This window comes from Ischnura elegans (genome assembly GCF_921293095.1).
Source record: "Ischnura elegans chromosome 13 unlocalized genomic scaffold, ioIscEleg1.1 SUPER_13_unloc_1, whole genome shotgun sequence".
Taxonomy (NCBI): Eukaryota; Metazoa; Arthropoda; class Insecta; order Odonata; family Coenagrionidae; genus Ischnura; species Ischnura elegans.
Genome location: NW_025791657.1, coordinates 4,222,460 through 4,240,991, shown reverse-complemented (window position 1 = coordinate 4,240,991; position 18,532 = coordinate 4,222,460). Strand labels below are relative to the sequence as shown.

The following is an 18,532-nucleotide window of genomic DNA, read 5'->3' as shown; positions in this document are numbered from 1 at the left end:
TCACACAGCAACAATAAAATACAACTCTTTGCCCTTAATCATAAAATTATCCTTATGTGGGTATCATTGAAGTCAAATTAGATATTCGTCCGTGTAACCCCCTGGAACTTCCCCAAAAATAATAAAAATTACCTAATAAGTCGTGTATTCCGTGTACCTTACATCCGAGCTGCATCGTTTTTATTAATTCCGAGTGGGAATTGTGTCGGCTATATTTACCCGTCATGTTCAATTATCCAGGCCCATTTGCACACCCGCCTGAAAACTTTTAAATGTAGATTTCTTAACAAAATAGTAGAGGTGAAATGTTACTTCTACCCCATGGACACCTAAAAGCGATTTTTTATAACCACTTCCCCATAAGGTACGGCCACGAAATTTGCGTGAGTAATGCCTTATTACAGCGCCTATGCACCGCTATGTGGAGAACATAGAATATGTAATCTATATGTGAGTAATAAGGGAAAAATCAATGTTCCCCTAAAGCTAGAGAGCTGGAATTTTATTGTAGGTAGGCAAACAAATTTTATGCAGGAAAACTCCTCGAAAATTTCCGTGGCTCCCTAGAAGACCAACGAAAAAATTATTTTTTTGCAGTAAATAGCATGTTTTTTTGTTCTTTTCGCAAATTTTCGAAATAATTCCGTTCTCCTATGACTCATCGCTGAGGAATTTATTTGGATGATTGTGACCGTAGTCAGTAAACTCATCAAAACCCCTGGAAACCCCCCGAACCGCCTTCAAAACGTCGTCATAAGCTAAAATGCCACAATCACGGCTAGCATGCCTCCTCATTCTGCCACATTATCCCCCAGCAGCATTTGTCAACGATAGGGGATAGCTGGTAGTACGCATTGCTTTGTGAGGAGTGAAAACCCTGGCGGCGAAGCTGCCCCCGCTCCAGGAACGACGGAGGCACTCCGAGGAGTCAGAGGCGCGAAAAAACTCCGAGAACCCTCGGGCGGCGAATCCACTCCAACACGTGGAGAAGCCCAATGGGTGTCTTACGAGGGGGGAGGGCGCCGATAACCCTTGGGCGACGAAGCCGCCCACAGGCGAGGAGCGGCGAAGCCGTTCCGAGGAGTCGACAGGCTCGGGGGGACACCGGTAACCCTTGGGCGGCGAAGCCGCCCCGTGACGATGATGGGCGATGCCGTTCCCAGGAGTCGACGCCTCGTGGGGACTCGGGTAACCCTTGGGCGGCGAAGTCGCCCTTTAACGAAGAACGGCGAAGCCGTTCTGAGGAACTAGTGGGTCTATGTCTAAGGGCTACCTCAATATCTGGGCGGCGAAGCCGACCCCCGACGAGGAACGGCGATGCCGTTCCGAGGAGCAACGGGGCAGCTGGCGAAGCCGGATCCGGGGGGTTTTAGGGGGCGTAGCCCCGTAACGAGCGCGCGCAGCGCAGCGAGTCTATATTATATTTAAGAGTATACCCCTATACACACCATCATCCTATCCCAGACCGATCCAGCAAGGTGCGATTTAATCTACTCTTTAGGCTATTTAGTATTATTATATGTACTATACTTCAGCATGTGAATTTTATATGATTAGGGCTTTTTATTTTGCTATTGTATATATCCACTAGTGCTTTTATTTCGCTTTATTTTACCATCATTTTGATTACCTAATTATGTTAATAATCCGCCACTGATCTGTTGGCATAAATGCGAAAAGCTACTTATATAGCATGCCAAAACAAACAGCTACTATGAGTATAAAGGATTCTTAGCCACCTACTGGCATGGAGAAGTGAAAAAACACTTATGCTGAGCCTTTCAGATCCATTGCGCCCGACGAAAGGTTAAGGCTTATCAGTATGGTTATAAACAATAATTACGATTAATCTAAGTGTGATGGGTATTCTTTACGTTAATGTTTATTCTTATCAATAACATTAGAAACTGATCAAGAATAGTTGCTCTCAACAATCATTTCAAATATCCTCCAGGAATATATTGATTTAATGGAAGAAAGCAGTTATTCGTGTTTTTGACCCTGTTACTCCAATTTTAAAAATCTGAAAAAAATTAGGATTATACTTAAAGACAGAGGTAAAAACATATATTTTCGGCGTGTCTATTGTTTCCTAAAATTTTTAATTTAATTTTGATTGACAAATATAAAACGATTTTACAAATATAAAAACTAGAGATATGATTTAAAAACTTAAAATCGAGTTTCAATTTTTTCTGGCGCTATTTTCCATTGCTGAGGCCTAAAGCTTTGGGTAAACACTTACTTTTGGATGCACTTTAAGTGTACAACTTTTATTTCTCAAAATATCGGGGGGCACTTTTCACCATCTTAACCCGTTAGATCCTTCTAGGCCAATATATCGGCACGTTGAGCATCTCAGGGTATATAATAGCCAATCATCCAAATGTGAAGTAGCATGAGTGATGTACGATGGTCGCTCAATAAGTCCTTAGCACCCCGAAAGATTGCACTCTTATTTTTAAAAATAAATTTTTCCTATGAATGAACAGTTTAGACTAGTCATCTGCTACAGTGTATACATCTTCAGCTATATTGATACCATAGGTTAATTTTTGTTGCCGATTGTATTCACAACTTTCATTTGTTTAGAAAAAATGGATAAAAGTTAGTTTCGTGCGCTGATGAAAAGGTTGTTTTTAAAAGGGTAACCAAATGTATTTAAAGGGCCGAAACAAATGGAAGCTGAGCAGTATAAAGTTCATTACTCATCCTTTCTAGCGCTGGCCACTATTTAAAATAGAGTAAACGAATTTTAATGCGGCCGCACAACCAAAAAACCGCACATCGTTCCGGGCGCCCTGTGGAAGTGTATATCTCCGAAATGATGACAAATCCACGATACGGTTTAAAGACCAGGCATATGTAAATACTCGGATACTCGGACCGCGGATTCCAGTCATAGGGGCACGATATTGCGGCAGAAATGTGCAAAAAAGAACAAAAGTTTCCGTCTTGTTTCGAATTTCTTTTCGGGGGTCTTTCAGGGAGCCACCGGAGCTTTTGAGAAGTTTTCCTGCATAACATCGGTTAGCCCGCCCACAGTAAAAATTCCAGCACTAACTTAAGTGGAACCATGAATTTTCAACTATTACTATCTTATAGATTCCAAATTCCGCGTTCCCCACGTATCGGTGCAAAGGCGCACTAATTAGGTATCACACAAAAGAATTTCGTGGCCGTATCTTCTCGGGAAGTGCTTTTTTTTCAATAGCGTTGAACTGTGCGTACCCCATAATTCTCAATTCTACTCTACTACCTTATGAAGAACTCTACATTATCAAATTTGAAGTTTTATTGCGGATCCGTCATGAGTCCTGGAGAAATGAAATTGCAGATGGAGAAAGCCTCATCTTTTGCCTTTCTCAATCAATTAAAACAGTACATGTAGGACGATAGATAGTCGAAATAAGCAACTTATTACCAAATTTTTTAGGGGGATTCCAGGGGGTTAACGGGGGACTTTAGGTGCTTTTCCCGTATAATGCGTAATCGTTTTCCTTCATTACAAATTCCGGCCCTTTAGATGCAGTGCAAACATGGTTTTTTGACGGTCACACCCGTTTAAACAAGAAAATTCACGGTTGCACACCTATTCAGTTCAGTTGCATTGGCAAATATACAGAATTAAAGTTCCAAGTGGTATTAAATTTACCGTATTCACAAGCTTTTACCCCCAGTGAATTTTTTTCATTAACAATCTTGAAGACAAGGTTTGATGGACTAAGTTTGACGCCTTAGGAGTAAGACATCGTCCAAAATAATGCTTATTTTGAGAAGATTATGACATTCTACTTTTTGAACGCCTTAATTGCTTAAAAAATACAAATTAAAATTTATAGAGCTGAAAGTAGACAATGAATATACACAAAAAATGATTCAAAATAGTTTGTTTTTCTGAAGAATAATTGAACCACTCTCGTACGCAAATAGCAAATTCGTAGGTAATTCTACCCCTTCAAATTGTAACGAAAGTGTAAATAAGCCATGTAAATTAGGCAAACGTAGAAGTGGGCATTGAGACAACAGTAAGCTTATACTCACCTGAAAATTGGTAGCACGGTGAAAATATGCCGTATCACCTCCTCTCGCAACAGCTATGATGGCTTTTCGCAATATCTTATCCTCCCGACTGTAAAGAAAATCAGTTGAGCTCCAAGACTGCTGACCTTGCTTTGTAATGCTCTCCGCCACCCTGTCCAGGTTTTCAAGGACACTCTCTCCTGGCGAGTCAAGCAGTTCCCTCATCGCATCCTTTTCCACATCAAAGAAAAGACTGTCCACGGGCAGCCCCCCTCTCCTCCCGGGACCGTAGGCACCTCGCAACCTCTCCTCAATTTCTTTATTCTGTGAATCTTCGGCCGAGGTGTTCTGCCACCAAGAGGGTGCATATTCCTTCAGATTTACATGGTGAACCACCGCGTCACCTATCGGCAAAGATTTGTTGTCTGTGATTACGCTGATTTGCCGCTGAAACTTTTCCAGGAAATCGGCCATCTTGTCCACGGTGGTGACATTCCCGTCTCTGAAAGAAAGTAGTATTTGTTTGGTGTACCATTCTTTACAGGGGCGGATCCAGGATTTCTTTCGGGGGGGTTTAAGTAAGGCCGTATCCAGGATTTTGTTCAGGGGGGCACAAGGACAGCACGTAATACAAAACGAACGCAATGTTAATGGGACCGTATTAAAAATCTTGCATATTTTTGCACGTTCCCCCGTGCCCCCCTAGATCCGCCTATGATTCTTTAGATTTCCAGAATATCGCAAGTGAAATATACTCTTTCAATGCATAATCTGAAGCATTACACTGATTACCTTTCACTTGGAACTATTATTGACTGTGACTGGTCTATCATGTGTTCCAATCCCCTTCTTCCCTTACCTCAGTTACCTTTATTTCCTTCTCTTAAATTCATTTTCTGTGTATAAACCCTAGCCGAAATCATAATGAATGTATTTGTCCTGATAGTGTTACTGATAGACATAACAGCCGACAACGGGGAGGTTCTTCGTTTCAAGACCCAGTCAGGCCGCATTTCTACCCTCTGAATTCTGGCCTTTTCGAAGGCCCTCTCACAAGGTAATTAAGTCCATGCAGCTCGCTAAATTTCAGTACAGGGGTCTTTGAAAATCTGTGGAATGCCTATGACATAATCTTTATCCCAGTTATGAGACTGAGGCGAGCATAGAATTCGATTTACCAGTGTTATATTATTCTAGCAGAGGATGTATAAGAAGTTACGAAAAGCCTTCTGGACCATACTGCATCTCAAATCTTGACGTGCATTTCTATAGATCCATGTCCCTTGTCGCAGATAAAGTGCACTTAAATTTGCAAATGCGGCTTTGATAGCAAATAGGACGTACGCAAATGAGAGCCTATGTCTAATGGAATCTTGTTCATGAGCTCCGTTGTACATCTTCGTTCGGTAAAGGATGACACAGGTACTTACTATTCAAAAGTCATAACAATTATTCTAGATATGCCCTCTAAATAGCCATCTCTAACTCTTAAGCAAATCCATGAATGGTTAGAAATATGGAAGAAAAAAACATGCAATGAGTCGTCCAAGTGGGTTAAGCCATTAATTCCATAGCATGAGACACCGTTGCTGTCTTCTTAGTATGAGGAAAAAATGACATTTTAAACCTTTCCGTTTTGCATTCTATTTTTTATAATCACTTCGTGGTCACGTCTACTGTAGTGCGACAATTAAACTATGATATAGTTCACGTAGTCTTAATATCTTCTTCGAATTAGCTTAAACTTAGTCTTACTTTGATCTTTGTTCATGCAAAGATTTCCATCCTAACTCGTGTAATGTATTGGATGCGCTGCACTTTTTGTCGCAACAACTCATAACAAATCTGGTCGCCCTGTGCTGTACTCGATTGATTCAGTTGTCAGTCATACTTCATAAGGGTCCCATAAGTTAGCAGCATACTCTATGTGAGGACTATTGGAGTCAGGTAGCTTATCTCTTTTAACTTTCTAGGGAATTTACCGATAATTTTTTTTACAAATCCCACTTTCCGGTTAGCTTTCCAGCATACTTTGCGTATGTGTTTACCTCACGAAAGATCCCGGGTAATGGTGACCCCTAAGTATTTTACGAGTTAGGTATTGGATAATTGAATCCCGTAAGCGGTGTAGCTCCTTCTTGAAAATATATCCTTTTCCCAAAAAATCATCACCATACATTTTTCAAAATTTTATCCTAACTCCTAAGTACTACACCGTTCATTTATGTGTACCAGGTCTTTTTATAATGCTAATCCATCGCAATGTCCATTGACTTCTCTGTATATATCTATTTCATCTGCCAAGACTTTGCGTGATTGCTTAATTGAAATATTTCGTGAATAAAGTAGAAATTTTATACACTTTTGTCGTTGTTTAGAAGCGAAATTGGGTTATAATTGGTTAAACAAAGCAGAATGAAAGCGAGAACAAGAAAAGCATATGAAAAGGCACATTAAAACAATCCTTTTAGTCAGTAATCCTCTAATTTGTTAGCATACACTTGTATAAAAACGCATTTAAACTCTTATCAACTATAAGTAAGTACTGGATAATAATTATATCAGTAAATACAATGAAATCTCAGAATTTATTGCGCATAAACTGTAGCTTTATTGGGGGTGCGAAGCTGAGATTTCATCACAGCAATTTAGTGATCTTACTACTTCTTCATGTCAGGAATTACCAGCATGTAATAATGAAAGATTGCCATAGTTTGGAAGTGGTAATCATGGGAACAGGGACCATGGAATAGCGAAGTTTTGAAAAAACTGTGGTTCACTAACAAAAAACCAGACTTGAACTTCTGAGCTATGGAAGAGCATAGAAGAATGCGGTTGAGTTCAGCCTTACGCGGACTCGTTATACGCATGGTGAAGGGTGAACAGTAGGGCGGATCGCAAAAATCGATTTTTTTCAAATCCATCTGGCCCAATGAAAAAAAGTTGTGGGACCGATCAAAAATAAGGCCTGAAAAATTTTAGACCTGTACGTGAACCCCTGACCCTCGCTCAAATGCAATTTAGGGGGGGAGGGTCAAAATTCGAAAAATATAATATTTTATGGTTATTCCCTATAGATTTTGCCGAGTTACTGCCCTTTCAGGACAAAAATTTCGTGCATTTTGACGTATCTGATACCGTTTAGCCACAAAATGCCTACTTTGAGTCCGCGTCCGCGAAGAAAATATTCCAACGCCCACGCAGCGTCGCGGATACAAGAGCCGCAGGCCGATCCCCTCCCCTCCCCGATCGCTTCTACCCCTCCCACGCCTCCAATACAGCAAAATTCATCCCGCGCATGTTGTTAGGAGGTCGTTTATCTTTGATAATATAAATCAGAAGATGGTAGAAGGTAAAAAACGATGCGTAGTGAGATGACTTGTCCCGTATTTGGCGCCTCGTCGGCGTTAAACAAATCGATGTTACCAACTTTCAGAGAAGTGATGAAATATTTTTAGATCTGCGCACGCAGGAAAGGAGACTACGGTCTATGAAGACGCCTCTTGAGTGGCTATGAAGGTGTACGAACTATGGTGACGCGCTTCTCTTCCATTATGAATGTAACTAAATGGATTTAGCGGTACCACAGGAAGTACTAAAACTTACGGAAAATCGTAATAGGCCAAAAGTAGGGTTTTACGTATTGAAGTATAAGACTCAAACAATTTTAAAGGAACATTTTAAATTATGCGATATTTTTGCGTGCATTTTTTTAAGTGCATGGAGGAGCATAAGGTTCCCCCAATGAAGAAATATTTTGAGAAATAATCTGACGAAAAGAAAGATGGTGGCTGCTGGATTGAACCCTAAAGAAACTCGACAACTGAGGAAAAAAGGGAATCGTAGGAGAGCTTTGAGTCATCATCGTCAAAACTCTTACGGGAAAATAGTATCAAATATTTTCTTCATCAATTCATTCGAAGAAAATTAAAATGGTGAGAAATTAGCCGATTTGTATCTCTACTTTCCGCATGAAATAAACATTAAGGAATATAAACTCAAATTGGAACTTCTTCGGGGAAAATGCGTCTGCCAACTGTGATAGAGGTGTACGCAAGAACCAAGAAACAGCAATGACCTTTCCCGCAACTTTAGCTGACGCAAAAGTCATAACTTCGAAAGATATATCAAATCTAGTGTACCAGAATTACTTACGTAGACAGAAAAAGATTCTAATTACGGTGAATAAGAAAAGAGAGGTGTCATCAAAGGGCCTTATTTCATTGGAATGAAAGACTATATGTACTCTTGTCTGATGAAAAAAGGGAAGAGGACTTATCAATACAAGTTTAGAGGGGAATGTGTGGTGTTAGTTGAAGAAACAGGGTCCCAATTTTGGAGGTTTGCCTCCCCCGTCGGAGGATTAGCAAAAGTTATAAAATCTGCGATTATCGATTCCTTTCCGAGTGAAAATTAGATACAGAGAATCAAAAAGGATTTGATTATGATGGTACCAAGCAAATACCGCCCAAAAAGGAGGCATCATACCATTGCTATAAGCATAATTCCAACACCCCTTGCAGTGTGGGTAGACTCTTCTCGGGATTCCCACCGGGTTAATTTTTCTATAATGGCCAACATTTCAAGCTCCGACTGGGGGCTCATCCTAACGGATAAATTTTGTTGAACCCGAAAAGAGTTTACCCACATCATTCACCGGGAAAGCATCAAGTCGTATTTCATCCCTTACTGTGGTCTATTTGCTAATTGCACTATGTTGACTTGGATTTGCGACATAAACGTTGGGAGGGTAATCTAGGGACCCAATTTGCGTTGCTACAAGGAAGCATCCGGTGACCAATCCGAGATTTTTTTAATTGCTGGATTTTAATATCGACGTAAAGGACTACCCGCTGATGATATATTGGAGAGAGACTCGGTTCCTTCGGCTATATCTGAGCTTAGCGCTGTGGAATTAAAAACTCTATTGATGAAAGTTCAAATTTGAATTTCAATATTCCTTTTATTATACATACGGACGAGAGATTCGCGAATAAATTTACCAAAACTTTGTTGACAGCAGCAATAGACGAGGAATGACACTTACATAAGAAATACAGACTGGAAAGCAGGTAATTGAGTAATTCTTTCGTTATTGTTCCTCACTGGACGATGCTGATACATCAAATATTAGTAAGGCTAACGAAGAAAGACGCACTTGGTGTGAATTTTGGTGCATCTGGGGCGTTCGAGAGGGGGGCGGGGAGGGTACGCCGGCGGCCTTCACCCTTATTCATCCATTTAGTCACAGCTGTCGGACAATACCGGAATAGAAGTGCATAACCTAAGTTCCCAAACCTTCATAGCCACTCGACAGGCGTCTTCATAGACCGTAGTCTCCTTTCCTGCGTGCGCAGATCTAAAAATATTTCATCACTTCTCTGAAAGTTGGTAACATCGATTTGTTTAACGCCGACGAGGCGCCAAATACGGGACAAGTCATCTCACTACGCATCGTTTTTTACCTTCTACCATCTTCTGATTTATATTATCAAAGATAAACGACCTCCTAACAACATGCGCGGGATGAATTTTGCTGTATTGGAGGCGTGGGAGGGGTAGAAGCGATCGGGGAGGGGAGGGGATCGGCCTGCGGCTCTTGTATCCGCGACGCTGTGTGGGCGTTGGAATATTTTCTTCGCGGACGCGGACTCAAAGTAGGCATTTTGTGGCTAAACGGTATCAGATACGTCAAAATGCACGAAATTTTTGCCCTAAAAGGGCAGTAACTCGGCAAAATCTATAGGGAATAACCATAAAATATTATATTTTTCGAATTTTGACCCTCCCCCCCTAAATTGCATTTGAGCGAGGGTCAGGGGTTCACGTACAGGTCTAAAATTTTTCAGGCCTTATTTTTGATCGGTCCCACAACTTTTTTTCATTGGGCCAGATGGATTTGAAAAAAATCGATTTTTGCGATCCGCCCTAGTGAACAGTTGTCCAAGCTGTTGGACTTGTTGAATTTGCCCGGAAACCGTTATTTATTGGGTAAGGTATTTTACGGAAGACCAAAGAGCTGCAGACCCCGAGCCACCAACGATTTCAAGTACTTCAGGATTCTCCATTTGAACGAGGTTCAGTGTCGGTGGAGAAGCTGCCATATCGAGGGAGGCAAACTTAATGCAGCCACGCAACAATTAGAAGGAGGGTGATGGGGAATTGTATTCAAGACCACAAGCCTGTCCTCGAGCCATTATTTACAGATCAAAAAATATTTCAAGGTATTACTAAGCCGGAACAATTTAGTTCACGACCATATGTTAGGGACTATCCCGTCAGGGAAAACTGAATAATATTCCACAAAATAGGTTACCAATTAGATAATAAAATGTTTTGTTCAATTATGACTCGCTAAAGATTACTTACTGGGCTCAAATAAATGAAAATAGCTTCATTGTAGGTTTTCATTTTATTTTTAAGTTACACAGAACATGGTGTGCATAATAATGAAAGGAAAAGAGTAACTCCTTTCCGTCCGTATTCTAAGAGCACATGAATGCCGAAACTAGATTTTTATTCGAAATTTACCACCGGCTATCCCTCATCTCCCTTGCTTGAGGTTTTCGGTGTTGACACGATGCTTCATTACTTCACTCATGAGGTGGGTGAACAACATGATGTTCTTTAAAGGAAATCTTTGTTACCAACAGCAATGCAAAATAATCAATAATTAATGCATGAATAAATAAAAATGAATTAAAAAAGCGTGAAACAACCTTTGCCCCATTTCTGAATTTTATACGACTCAGTGCCGTAAAAAATATGATGCTGTTGCAGAGAATTTTAAATGATTTGAAAGTGTCAAAAAATACAAAACGAGTAAGGTGTTGAAAAAAAAATATGAATAAAATTTAGGATTAAGAATTAAAAATGATTACGAATAAAATTAAATGAAACGACCATTACGGAGACGTTGATTGAATTCAAAAAAAAAATATTGGGTGAATATTCAGACGAGAACTCTACAGCTTTCTGGCCATATTTGAGGGAGGTAGAGGGAAATAGCACTACAATCTCTTCACTTATAAATGAACGAGGCGATAAAGCGACGAATAAAGTAGATAATGCTAATCCATTTATTAACTTTTTCATATGTCGTCTCTAATTTTGCAAAGAATATATCAACACCTTTACTTCGACTCTACCAATAACAGTTGCCGTCCAAATGTATTTCAAGCAGTGGTTTAGAAAAACAACTCAGCTCTATTAATCCTAAGAAATCGCCTGGCACTGATCTCATTTCAGCTCCTAACATGCGCCTAATCTGCATCAAGCACAAGGACGCAAAAGCGGAAATGGCCGCACGACGTGCCGCCGTTTTTTAAAATTCTGTTCCCCCACCTCCCCTTACAAAATCATTCGCCGCTGCCGCGGACCCTGATTCCTTTCCTTCCCTCCCAACGAAACACTTTGTAACATCCGCGAATCAAAACCAAGGCCTCATTTTGTGGTTCATAGGAATTAATTCACAACTGTCTCCCCTAACTTCAATAGCCGAAAAAAACTTTTCTAATGTCACGACTTCTCATTATTGATTCTTAATAATTGTCCAGGCTACAGGGCAAAATGAAAACTGTAACAGACATTTATCCAAATACAAACCACTCTGCCTTAATTATTATTCACGTCTATGGGTATTTCGTATGCCTTGCCTTCTTGTAATCACTGGTTTTAAATTGTTATTATTTTTTTCGAGGCAGTATATATATAAATATAAATAAATGCCATGATAGGCCACAAAAACACAGACACAAATAAAAGAGGACTCACACGTTAGTTTCTTTCAAATTTTCGACCTCTTAGGGTCTTCGTCGGGAAGGAGGCAAGAAGAGAGTGAGGAGGAGGACAGAGGATGCCTTAAGGCTGAGGAGATTAGGATAAGATAGGGGAAGGGAGAGGATGGGGAATGGGGGGTGGGAAAGAGGAGAAGGCTATGAAGATCAGTGGGCCCTGTTAAGGCCAGGCGGGTTGAATGCTTGGTGTAGCCAAATGGAAGACAATTCAAGAGTTTTTAATTCTAGCGGTGAGGCGGAGGGTGGGAGAGAGGCAAGTATTCCTATGTGAAAGCAGTCATCAAATTCTAAATTATGGGAAAAGGCGTGGGTAGGGACAGGAAGCGAAGCAGATTGGGAAGTGGGTTTGCAGGAAGCTCGATGGTTGTTAATCCGTAGGTTGAGTGAGGTGGTGGTTAAACCAATGTAGAAGGCGGGGCAGGAATTACATAAAAGGATATAAATTACATTACTGGTTGTACAGGTGGGGGATGGAGTGGAAGGAAGCGGAAAAGTGAGAAATTTGTTAGGAAGTGACTGGGTAATGAGGATAGCACACGTTTTGCACCGGGGTCGTTGGCAAGGGATAGGTAAAGAGCTAGTACGGGTGGTGAACCTTGAGAGTGGTTTAGTCGTTTTGAGAATTATTTGAATGTGTCAATTTTATAAAAAAAATTCCTTTTCCACACAAACGACGCATTACAAAGTCAACGTTACACATGCGTCAATTTAAAATAAAATTATTTTGTAAACTGGCTGATTGTGGTGAGTTTTGATCTCACCGGTACAGCAAAGTATACGCATACCTTCGGCGCTGACAATGAGTGACTGAAAGTTAGCGGCTTACTTGTGTTCGAAAAATCCTAAACAAATTTTTCCGAAATATTAGAAAACAGCGAACATCATGCCTATATTTATAGGTTGGGATAGGGAAAAGCGTAGTAATTATTGTCTGATTTCCCTCATTTCTAATTGTTGCAAAATATTGGAAAATATAACTTTCAGTTCGATAATGGGTCGATAATACAGATAGCCTAAATCTGTAATTAAAAGAATCGCTAGGATTTAGTAAAGAGAGGTCTTGTGAAACTCAAGCTACTGGATACCTTAGCCATGGGAGACAGACATGTTCAAGTCAACGCCATATTTTTAGACTTCGAGAAGATATTTGATAAGGTTTCGCATTTAATGCCAATTAAAAGTAGGAAGCATACTGTATAGAGGCACACGTAATAGGATGAAAGATTTCCTTAACGATCGCAAACAGAGGATTGCTTTGGATGGAGTTGGCTCGGATGGAGTTCAAGTTACCTCAGGCGTACCCAAAGGAAGAGTTATAAGTCCTCTTTTGTCCTTTCTCTACATTACCGACATTATTACCGTGGTCAAGAGCAAAATTTACCTCTTCGCAGATGATGTAGTTATCTAGAGCGGCATTTATGGCCGTTGATGTTGAAGTTGTGTCTGGTTTCCCACCGGGTGAGGCTCTACATCTCTGCCGACCTTTCGATGGCCGTGTCGTCCATCATTATTGCCCTGAGAGATTGCCTCTACCTGTGGAGAAGCCGAACCAACTTCAACATCATTATACGCCGGTAAAGCCTCATATCTTTCTTTATTCAAGGCCGTTGCGATGGATTAGCAATAGGAAAGGACCCGGTAGACATAATGGAATGGTGCATTACTTGGGAGTAAGAATGAAATTTTGAAAAGTGTATGATGATGAACTTTTTGGGAAAAGGATGGCAAGCGAGGTACACACATACGCTTAATATGCGGAAAAGCTAACCGTTATGTGGGGATGGTAAAAAGAATTCTCGGTTAATGCCCTAGAATGGTGAAAGTGATAAGCTACCTGACTCTAGTAAAGCCTCACTAAGAATATGCTGCTAGTGTATGGGGCCCTTTTTAAGCAGGACTGATAGCTGAAATCAAGCGATTACAGCAAATGGTGGCCAGATTTGCGATGAGTTGTTACGACAAACAGTGCAGCGTTTACAGTGTATTACAATGGTGAGGATGGGAATCTTTGCAGGAGTATAGGTCGAAGTATAGGCAAATTTGATTCAACAATTCGAAGAAGATATTTTCTCAAATGACGTGAAACGTATCCCTCATTCACCGTTGTGCTATGGTAGACGCGATCATGAGAAGAAAGCTAAAGAATTATACTACAAAACAGATTTAAAACATCATTCCTCCCTCGTACTATTACGGATAGCAACGTTGTCTCCATTTATTTCATGTTTATTTCTATAGTTCTAACCTTGCATGTATTTGGTATAGGAATAACTAGCCATTGAAAAGTTATGCCTTATGAATATGCATGCCAATTTTGTTAGTATGGGTAATATTTCTATGACCGTGCGGTGTGCATGTGGCGGTCCTCTTGCATGCTGTATGTTGGCAATTGATCACCCCCTGCCAAACACCCTAGAGGTGGCTCGCACGGTATTATGTAGGTGTAGATGTGCCGCAATATGGTCGTCATCTGACCACCGTTACCGTCTCAGCTGCACGGTTACTCCAGTAGGCCACCGTAGCATCTGTCGTGGTTGGGTTAATAAGACGTAAAATTTAAACCAACAGCGAAAACCTGGGCAATCACGCAGTAAATGCACACGAATTAATGGAAAGAAAATGATAAATTTGCCGGTTATATCTTCCTGTTTGGGAAAATATATTTGCGTGCCAATGAAATCATTGCGGTGCGTAGCCAATGACAACAAAAGTAGTAAAGGAAACCTTTATTTAACATTTATTTCCTCGAAAAGCAGAGCTGTCGCCACAAACTTTGTCCTTAAACTTTTGAAAGTGACTGTGCATGCGCTGCAAACGTTTGGGTGGTAAGTAGAGCTGTGCGAGAGTCTCGTCTCGGCGGTCGAGACGAGAATTTCATTTTTCGGCATTGTTGGGACGAGACTCTCGGCGCGGCGAGAGTTTTGCCTGGGTCGAGAGTCTAGACGAGAGTCGAGAAGTCTTGTCCCTTCGAGATAAATGTATTTTTCGAGGAAGTCGTATGCAATCTGTTTAAAAGTGTTTTTAAAAAACTTTCTTAAAATGAGAAAAAAAATTTTTATCATAAAATTTGAGCGAGTTATGATTAAAAATAAGACAAGTCCCTACTTCTGTCTACGAAAAAATCACTGAAAACAACTCCTTATTACCACGATAGTCAAAATTGATCAATGCCCTTCAGAATTTCTCTTTATTTAAGTATTTTAATTGATCCTAGAAGTTTGTTTAATTTACAATTCTAAATTTTGAAAAAATTAGAGGAAAAAGTGAAGAGCCATTTTCTACAATTTCGTTAAAAATGCTCTTTTTTTCAAAATAACTCCAAAAAGCTGGAGATATGAAAAAAATGCTAGAGTAATAAATTGTAGCTTATTTATTTTCAAATATTTTGGTGTGTTTAAATTTTCGATACAATAAATATTTGGTGAGATATTGATAAGTAAAACCTCTATTTACAAGGGAGCTCCACCTTATTCAAATCCTTAAATCCCTCCCCTTTCAATACTAAAGACTCGAAAAAAATTTAATACACATGACCTCGTAGTCTGTAAAAACCCTACAAAATACAATTTAAATTAACCTTCTATCATAAAAAATGAGCTATGTTTGAAATACCAATCAAATTTATTTTCGTCTCCGTTTGATAGTGTTTCATGTAATGTCTACATAATTATACATTTATTTGTTTATGTTACCATGACGAAGTGTGTTCTGTTCATCCTATTGTTATATCTTTTCTTTGCTGTGATTAAAATCATGAAAGAAAAACTTGAATACATAATAAAAGGAGTAAGAAAGTGAATAAAACGATAAAATGTGATAAATAATTTATATTTTTAGGATAAATATTTTTTTACATTAACCCCCAATAAGGATTGATTATTATGGGTTGAAACGCCTTAACATTATTTTCCAAACAATTAACAATAATTATGCAAATTATTTAAACTAAATTATACCCGAATTTAGCTTTAAAATATATTTTTTTTAAGTTTTAGCTTTTAGGGGTAGTTTCACCCCTAAAAAAATATAAGGTGCCCTTCGGCATTATATAGATTTTGAAGAAGGGGGTATGATTAGTCTAATCCCAAATATTTATGCAAATCGATTCAGTTTGAAAAATCTGTTTTACATTAACCCTCAATAAGGGTTGATTTTTATCGGTTGAAACAACTTAAAATTATTTTCTAAACAAAAAAAATATTATACAAATAATTTATACTAAATTTTACACGAAGTTAGCTTTAAAATATAATTTTATAAGTTTTATATTTTAGAGGTAGTTTTCACCCCTAAAAAATAAAAAGCGCCCTTTGGCATAATATAGAATTTGAAGTAGGGGGTATAATTAGTCTGATCCCAAATTTTTGTGCAAATCGAGTCAGTTTGAAAAAATTGCAAGGTTTTTCACTTTTATGAGCTTCATTTCCTGGAATAAATGTCATTAGTATACCTTTAATCTATTTAACATAATGTTAGAAAAATGTATAGGTGGTATTTAAAAGAAATCTTTCGCTATGGTTTGTCGGGTTTTGCCAATTGCTCATTGACCAATTTTGACAATTTTGTCGGGACAATTATTGCTTCTTCTCAATCCTTAGGAATTCTTTCCTCTTTCCAGATTTGTATGATTAATTTATGTATTTGTATTTCGAGATATTCAACCCCTGCCTTAATTATTTATTCATTTAAACCATCTATTTCTGGGGCTTTATTATTTTTCAGATTTTTTATTTCATTTATTAAGTTACGGTGGAGCGATTAAATCCAAGTTAAGTAAAAAATATTCTAGGACAGTTCATATCGCTTGGGTTAACCCCTCATTCCATTTTTTATAAGAAACGATAAAAGAGATGAGTCGACAAACAGTTTCGACATCCACATCCACATAATACTCTGCGAGGCACCTCTAGAGTGTTTATCAGGAGTTGACCAATCGCCTAGAAGAAGCATACAAGATAATCGCCGTATGCACCCCTCACGGTCATAGAAATATCATGCGTATTAGCAAGGTGTACTTGGATATTTATACAAAGACAAAGATTGTCAAAGTTTACCAATTCCCATTAAAGATAATACAAAGTTAGTACCGAGGAAGTAAAATTATGAAAAACTTGCAAGGAGGCGTGACAATATTAACTTTGTCATTAGGAAAGTGAGTATTTAAAAGAAATAATATAGAAAGAGGGACATAAATGGGGCGGAACCCTTGAAAGAGAGAATTTCACTAGAAAGACCATGGGGAAAGGCTCATTAACCCATTCGCTGCTGTTCAATCTCCGAAAACCTACTCCTCACATGCGGCGAAAATGTTAAAATGCGTTTCCTGGGCCCATGGAGCAGGTACTTCCAGGATGGGTGTGGTAAACCCTCCGAAGGATCGCTAATCCGCGGCCCTATCCTTGACGAGCTCACCCACGCAGGACCGTCTCTTCGACCCTACCAGCCTACCTCCCGAAAAGGTACCACTCTGACTGCAATTTGAAAATCAATCACTCAATCCAATCATCAAAAATGATTGTTTTCATCGCAATCCTGCCAATCAAGCAATCAAGCATGTCTTTTAACCGTGTTTCTCCGATGAAAAATAACGATTTTGTTAACTTTTCTAGAAACGTGGCTGCGGACTACCGGAAAAATTGCCATTTTAGCAAAGTTAACAAAACCGTTATTTTTCATCGCAGAAACACGGTTCAAAGACGTACTTGATTGCATGATTGGCAGGAGTGCGATGAAAACAATAAGTTTTTGATGATCGTATTGAGTGATTGATTTTCAAATTGCAGTCAGAGCGGTCACTTTTCGGGAGGTAGGCTGCCTGCTCGTAGGGTCGAGGAGACGGTCCTGCGTGGGTTAGCTGGTCGAGGATAGGGTCGCGGATTAGCGACCCTTCGAAGTTCTTCGGCGAAATTTCTGACCGCATGGTAGGGAGGAAGAAAAAGTACGTCCACAGCAGTCTGCCGTGCGGACGTACTAGTTACGTCCACAGCAGTGAAAGGGTTAAGAAATGCAAAAAAGGGAATTGTAATTCAAATATTCCTCAGTGCATGTGTATTGGGATCATTTTCAAGAGAAGTTTTTGAATTATTCTTCCAAAGTTGATTGATCTGAATGTGATCCATAATGAGGGGATAAGGCGATAAGGCACGATGGATTTATGGGAAAAGGAGAAAGCGAATTAAAGATATTGAAAGGATATTGGGAACAGGTAGCAACAACTCATGGTACAGTCACCAAAGAGGATGCCTATGGACAGACGAAGAAGAAGACCAGCTGATCCAGGCACAAATACATGGTTTCGCAGAAAATGATGCGTGCAGCAAATAATAATGAAAAAAAATGTCGTTGGTACTCATTGGAATAAAACACAGAGAAGGCACCTTCACGTAGGAAAAAATGCCTCCGGAGATATCGAAGATATTGGCTTATTTAAAGTACTTGAAGTATATTGAAGGATTAATGGAGTATTTGGGATGCAGGTACAAGGATATTTTGGACGAGGGTGGGGGAGAGCAAGGTGGCGTGATTGGGGAGGGGTTTTGCAGGATACATTCAACCTGGGGGCGTTAAAAATATTTGGGTTCCGAATGGTGGCTCATTCAAGGTTGTGTACGTTGAGTGTTAAAAGGGGTGGGGATGAAAAAACTGAAACCTTCAAAGAAACCTTGATAAGTATGAAATAGTATCTACATCGGTGTACACTTTTAATGTAAGAC

At 39.5% G+C, this 18,532-nt stretch overlaps 1 protein-coding gene across 4 annotated transcripts in view; it reads right to left on the bottom strand.

The window, feature by feature from the left end:
* LOC124172032 overlaps positions 1-18,532 on the bottom strand; it is a 165,610-nt gene that overhangs the window by 51,609 nt on the left and 95,469 nt on the right. For all 4 annotated transcript variants that reach the window (XM_046551436.1, XM_046551435.1, XM_046551434.1 and 1 more), the window contains one exon: positions 4,045-4,525. In XM_046551436.1, coding sequence (XP_046407392.1) covers positions 4,045-4,525 — 481 coding nt within the window. The remainder of the gene's footprint in view (positions 1-4,044; positions 4,526-18,532) is intronic.